Source organism: Gavialis gangeticus, unplaced genomic scaffold (assembly GCF_001723915.1).
Source record: "Gavialis gangeticus isolate Ggan-Ray unplaced genomic scaffold, GavGan_comp1, whole genome shotgun sequence".
NCBI classification, from domain to species: Eukaryota; Metazoa; Chordata; order Crocodylia; family Gavialidae; genus Gavialis; species Gavialis gangeticus.
The window spans coordinates 36,220,792-36,227,596 of record NW_017728995.1 but is presented as its reverse complement, the minus strand read 5'-3'; the positions used below and the strand labels follow the sequence as shown (position 1 = coordinate 36,227,596).

At 48.8% G+C, this 6,805-nt stretch overlaps 1 protein-coding gene across 1 annotated transcript in view; it reads left to right on the top strand.

Moving 5' to 3' along the window:
* Positions 1–6,805, top strand: part of LSG1 (large 60S subunit nuclear export GTPase 1) — a gene marked incomplete at its 5' end in the record, with an annotated part of 29,807 nt that overhangs the window by 10,641 nt on the left and 12,361 nt on the right. Inside the window, 3 exons of the mRNA XM_019503068.1 lie at positions 972–1,058; positions 2,076–2,162; positions 6,559–6,619. Of these exons, the coding sequence (XP_019358613.1) occupies positions 972–1,058; positions 2,076–2,162; positions 6,559–6,619 (235 nt within the window). The remainder of the gene's footprint in view (positions 1–971; positions 1,059–2,075; positions 2,163–6,558; positions 6,620–6,805) is intronic.

The following is a 6,805-nucleotide window of genomic DNA, read 5'->3' as shown; positions in this document are numbered from 1 at the left end:
TGAGGCCCTTTAAAAAACAACAAAAAAAACAGAACAAAACAACAACCATGATTTTATTATGGACATGGTACTCATATTGGCTTTTCCACATGCTGCCTGCCTTGATGCTGTATTGACTCATGCATCTCTTCTCCCTGATTTTTGGTCCTGCTTCTTCCTGCCACACATACTGTTGAAGTTCAGTGAAAAATGGAAAAGCTGAGCTGTTGGCCACTGTCTCTGGTGATAAAAATACTGTTGGCAAGTGCTGTGTAAAAGAGCAGAAACAGTTCAGTTTGCACAAAGGCGGCAATATCAGCTGATCCATTAGAAACCTACTGTATCTCCCTTTTGCTGTCCCACATACCCGCTGACTCTGTACCTGCTGGCTTCTAAACGGCTGTCACTCTGATTGCTTCTTCCCTCAAAATGAGCTTTTGCTTTCATTTCTTTCCTTCCCTGTCAGCATCTGATGCACTGGCCAGTGTCCGCAGATGTTGGCAGTGCCCATTGCACAGGGTGTATGCATCTCCTAAACCACCACAGGTGGCATGGTCAATTGCTGTGTGTAGCTTGTGGCAGATGGGGGAGGGACAAGCAGCACAGGGGCAAATAGGGCAGAAGGAGCAGCAGAAAGGGCAGGGAGCATGAGGGAGGGGGAGCATAAAGCAGAGCAGTAGATAAGGGAAGAGGATCAGAGTGGCACATGCTGCCCAGAATACGGTCAAGGGAACAGCCCTCTCTCATGTGAAGGGTAACTGTCTTTCTGTTGACTGTGGTCACCCCTCTTTTTGCAGTGACCTTTAGAAAGCAGAGAATCGCCTGGTGTCACAAGGCTGCTGGGAGAGGATTGCATATGTACAACCTGCCTTGGGTTGAGTGCAGCTGGACTGTCTGGGGCATGAATTCCTGTGGAGCTTGTGTTGGACAGCTGCAGTTGGGGAAACGCTCTAACGCACTTCCATGTTTCTTTTAATTCACGATTGCTCCAGACCGTACTGGGACAGCAGAACCAGTGCTGAGAAGCTGAGGCAAGCAGAGAGGAACAGCTTTCTGGAGTGGAGGCGGCAGCTTGCCTGGTGAGTTGCACTTGTGTTTAGCGTTGTGGAATTTGGGGAGTGAGGGGTGAACTCCTCCATCTCTGTAGGAAGCTTCTGACCAGCAGCACTGCTTGAGCTGGTCCTTATGATGTTGACAGTTCAGGCCCATGTGTCACTTGTCCCTATGTAATTCACCCTCTTTTTCCAAAGTGTGAACCATAATATGCTTGCAGCTGGGGCCTCGGGTTCTGCCGGACCTCTTCAGGTGAGGTGCAGTGAACGGTTGCCTCCACAGAGCACCAGTGCTTACCTGGCTTCTGAAGGAAAGTGCTGCTTGGAGAAATGAGAGCTCTCCCTTCCCCCTCCCTCCTCCTTCCCCTGTGAGCAACTGTGCTGGCTGTGGCTGTAAGGGCATATCTAGGCTGCCTGCTGTGGTGCTCTGTAGAGGTGCCCAAGCAGCCTCTTCAGTGACCTTGCTTGGGCTCTGGGAGTCACCTCGCAGAAGGGGCATGGATCTCCTTTAGAGCCGGCGTGCCCATCTCTGCTGTAACATGCAAGATAGACATGCCCTTGACTGCTGACTAGCAGCTAGCTTGTTGGCCTTGCAGGTCATTTCTGCCGTTCTGATGCTGTCAGTGATGTTTGCCAGTCTGTTTGCTGAACTTTCCCACCCTCTGATCACTTGAAGCTGTAGTGAGAGAGGAGCAGGGGTGGAATATTCTGGACGTGCCCTGGTCACCCTTCCTATCAGCACGCGCTCTCTGCCACACCATGAGATGGGATATGGGGTTGGGTGGACCAATAGTCTGGTGCAGTAAATGACAGCTCTTCACCCACCTGACTTCTCCCCCCTCCAGTCTCGACCCCTTCCTGTTGTGCTGAGTTGCTGTCTTCAGGAACTCTGCTCAAGGTCCTGCCAAGAGGGTCCCTGGTGCTGAGTGGGGGGGTTGTCAGCTCTTCTGGGTGGCGAACTGAGTAGAATTGAGGAGAGGCTGGCGCAGCACGTACTGTCTGACATGAACTATGCGTGGTGAATCCCCCTTTTTTCTGCTCTAGGCTGGAGGAAGACAAGAAACTAATTTTGACCCCGTTTGAACGGAATTTAGACTTCTGGCGCCAGCTCTGGAGAGTCATTGAAAGGAGGTAAGGTTTTTAGTGTCTTTTTGGTGGAGGGGAGGGAGCGATTGCTTTTAAAAAAGGAGAGCATGGCTTCTTCTGTTGAGCCATTCTTAGTTGTATATAATTTTTTTCTTCCATTCCCTCTATTGTAATGGTTCTTGAAGAAGTTAGTCCGGTACTGATGCAGTTCCTGAACTGTGGGTTCAATTTCAGATTTTACATGTAATTTTTCTCAGTTAAGCACCTTCAGGTTTAAAATATTAACCTGTCCTGAGAGGGCTTTGTTACTATGCTGCCCGTGAGCACAGGATGAACTCAGACATGTAATTGAAAATGCTCTATCTTGGGCCATATCTGTAGCCATCACACATTTCCCATGTGCTGACACCCCGCAAATTGAGATTTTTGATGAGGCTGTATTCCTCCAGCCAGCCCTGCAGTCTGAAGCCAGTTGGACTCGTATTCCCAAGTCACAGGAGCTTTTGAACACCCACCCTCAGATGCCCAAATATGGCTTACTCCCCTAAAGCTGTGGTCCTATGGTTAATATTTTGGTCTTAATATAACAACGGAAGTTACTGCAAACACAATCAGACCCTTGGTATCTCTTTCTTGTGAACACTGAAGCAGCTTTATTCAGAAGCGACAGAACTGAATACTTCGAAGCCCAGGTTTTTATTCAGAGTACAGTTCTGACCCCTGGGGCTCCAGACACTAATATGGGTGCTTAATTCTACTCATGCTTCTTCCCACTGATCTTGTGCTGCTGTTGCACCCACAGTCCTTTCTCTAGACCCCAGGGGAGGTCAGGCTGTTGGTTTTAAACCTTCCACCTTCCCTCCCCACATGCACCTGTCCATTCTCTGGCCCCAGGGCAGTGGGAAGATGCAGTGTAAGAATAGCAGAGCATGGGAAAGCCAAGGTGAAGTGACAGATGGACTTCTGCTATCCTGAATAGGGTTACGGCTGTGTGTTCCCTACCTGACTCTAGGTATAACTGGTGTTTCTGTGGTTGAGCTGTAACAGAATAGCCAAGCCATCTGCCCCCTCACTGAGATTGAGGCCTTTAATTTCATTAGCAGCTAACTTGGAGATCACATTTCTGCTGATTTTCAAGAAAACTCCCATGAAGAGCCCCTTTGTATTGCCTCACTGACATGGGAATGTGGGTGGGTGAGCTCCTATGTGGTCAGAAGCATGTTGCCATGTGCCTGCCCTCCTGTGCAGTATGCAGGTCCTCCTTTGTTTAGGTTGTGGAGTGCCACCCCAGTCTGCACATACCTCAGGAAGCTTACGTTGGGCTGTGATACCAGAAAGGAGATGGGAAAGGCAGTCTGTGGACCTGCGGGCTCAGATTTGCTCCCTCCTAGGTGTTTGCTTGTATTTGGCTCATTGTAGTTCCAGAAGTCACAGACAACTGGGCTTCTCTCATTTTCCCCCTCCTTACACAACATCAGTGGTACCTTGATTCCAGGAGATTTCTCTGCTTGCTTGGTTTCTGGTTTCCTTAATTTTTATCCTATTCCCGTGAGTCACAGAATACTAGAAAATGAGGGTTGAAGGGATCTCAGGAGGTCGCATCTAGTCCAGCCCTCTGCTCAAGCCAGGACCAGCCCCAACTACATCATCCCAGCCGAGGTTTTGTGTAGCTGGGTCTTAAACACCTCAACGATGGAAGATTCCACCGGCTCTCTGGGTAACCTGTTCCAGTGCTTCACCACCTTCCTAGTGAGAGAGTTTTTCCTAATATCTAACCTAAACTTCCCTTGCTGCAATTTGAGACCATTGCTTCTTGTTCTGTCATATGCCACCACTAAGACCAGTTTAGCTCCATCCTTTTTGAAACCACCCTTCAGGGATTTGAAGGCTGCTATTAAATCCCCTCTGTCTTCCCTTCTCCAGACTAAGTAATCCCAGTTCATAGAATCATAGAAAGTTGGGTTGGAAGGAACCTCGGGAGGTGATCTAGTCCAACCCCCTGCTCAAAGCAGGACCAGCCCCCACTACATCATCCCAGCCAAAGCTTTGCCCAGCCAGGTTTTGAAAACCCCCAAGGATGGAGCTTCTATCATCTCTCTGGGGAGCCTGTTCCAGAGTTTTACTACCCTCCTAGTGAGAAAATTTGTTCCTAATATCTAACCTGAACCTCCCTGGCTGCAACTTGAGACTGGTGCTCCTTGTTCTGTCATCTGCCCCCACACTGAGAGCAGTCCAGCTCTGTCCTCTTTCAAACCTCCCTTCAGGTAGTTGAAGACTGCTATTAAGTCTCCTCTTCTGCAGACTAAATAATCCCAGTTCCCTCAGCCTCTCCTCACCAGTCATTTGCCACAGCTCCCCAACCGTTTTCATTGCCTTCCACTGTACACTCTCCAACTTGTCCACATCCTTTCTGTAGTGGGGGGCCAAAACTGGACACAGGACTCCAGATGTGGCCTCCCCAGTGCTGAATAAAGGAAGAATCACTGCCCTCAATCTGCTGGCAACGCTCCTGCCAGTGCAGCCCGGGATGCCGTTGGCCTTGGCAACAAGGGCACACTGCTGGCTCCTGTTCATCTTATTGTCCACTGTAACCCCCAAGTCTTTTTCTGCAGAGCTGCTGCTTGGCCAGTCCCTCCCCAGCTGCACTGGTGTATGGGATTGTTCTATCTTAAGTGCGGGACTTTGCACTTGTCCTTGTTGAACCGCATGAGATTCTTTTTGGCCCAATCCTCCAATTTGTCCAGGTCTCTCTGAACCATAACCCTACCCTCCAGCCTATCTACTGCTCCCCCCAGCTTGGTGTCATCTGCAGACTTGCTGAGGGTGCATCCATCCCATCTTCCCGGTCATTGATAATGATATTGAGCAAAACCGGAACCGGCCTCTGGAGCACTGTGCTTAATACCAGCTGCCGGCTAGATATTGAGCCATTGATTTTTACTGCCCTTTGAGCCTGATGTTGCAGACAGTTTTCTATCCAGCTTGCCCAACCTGGATTTTCTTAGCTTGCTAGTGAGAGTGTTGTGGGAAACAGTATCAAAAGGCAGATGTAAATGTTTTCTCTATACTGTGCCTCCCATTGGATGCTGCTAGTAACAAGTGCAGTTGTGTCTGCATGGTGTGAGATTTCATTACATCTCCAGCTTTCTGCAGCTGTATTTCTAGTCTGTGAAGTTCCTCACCAGGCACAGAGTTGACTTTGAGGTTAACAGTGTGAAGGAATCTTTTTCCACCTCTGAAAGGTGATGTACCAGCTATTAGCTGGAATTTCACACTTGAGTTTCAGGAGAAGGAAAACTGCTGGTTGGACACCAGTGGTATTTTTAGCCTAAATGCATTGCTTTATTGAGAAATGAGTTGTTTCTGGTAAACTGGGTTTTCTCTCCTGTTGCACTTGCAGGTCATCATGCCTGCAAGGCAAACAGATTTGTGCTACAACCCCTTATAATGTGCCTAGAATTAGGAGGGTACCAGAGAAGAGTAGCAGTGATGAGAGCTGCAGATGAAATCCTGTACGGTCACTGTGAAAATGGGCTCTGTACATCTATCTTGACTACCACCTTATGTTACTTTCTTAATGCAAATTGAATCGAGTGCCATCCCAGGGTGTGAGGTGTGCTAGAAACAGTCTGTACTTTCCCCTTCCTGGATGGGGGTGGCACAAGCAGAGCACAACATGCTTCTGTTTATTGCAAATTCATGGAAGTGACTTTGAGGAAGCACCACAGGTGCCTATATATGTGTAGTGAGGCTGCTCCAACGTGCTGTAATTGCAGTGTGTCAGAGCAGACTCAATTTAATCAAGTCAGCTGGAGCACGGTAATTATCGTGCTGCAGCAGACTTCAGCATCACGTGCATCAACATCCCCACATGGAAAAATGTCAGTGGGGGCACCTTAACTAAAGCTCATTCAATGAACTTCAGTTAAAGCACCCCTGCTGCCATTTTTCATTGTGGGGAAGCTGATGCACATAATGCTCTAGGCGCCTTAATTAGATCAGCTCTCAGAGCCTCTCTAATTAGTCTGTCCCCCTGCCCTGTGAGCATGTCTAAATGTCCTAAGTGCCTGGACACCAAACACTGGGGGTTGGCTGCTGAGCATCTCTGAAAGGTGGCTTCATCAGTGCAATGGCATGTGCTGATGCAGCACCCCCTTTTCAGGAGCTCAGGGCATTGCTGGGGAAGGAGACACCAGTGCGTGTTGTTGGCTGGGATGCGTCAGAACAGCAGGAGCCCTGTGAAGGGAGCAGGGCTCTCCTGGGGTACATGAGCATCGAGCACTGGGATGCTTTGTCCATGTGGTGAGGCTGCTTAGTGGAACGAACCAGTATGATTGACAGGTGAAAATGCTGGTTCTTGTTTAGTGGTTTTTCATGAACTGTGGTTGATCTTCTCGTAATGCAGCACATGAGGCTTACTGGGCTCCCTCTTGTTTTGCAGTGATATCGTTGTTCAGATAGTAGATGCCAGGAATCCTCTCCTGTTTAGGTGCCAAGATCTGGTAAGTTAAGTGAAGCAAACCACCGGGTCTCAGATTGTGCATTCAGCTGTGTTGATGCATTGCCTGAAGCCGTCTTCTCTTACATCTAACACATTGTGGCCTGTGTCTTCTGTGCCTCAGATTCATGTCAGCATAGATTATTTCTTCTTGCGAATGTTCTCCTGGCCTCAGCAACTTTTTTCCACC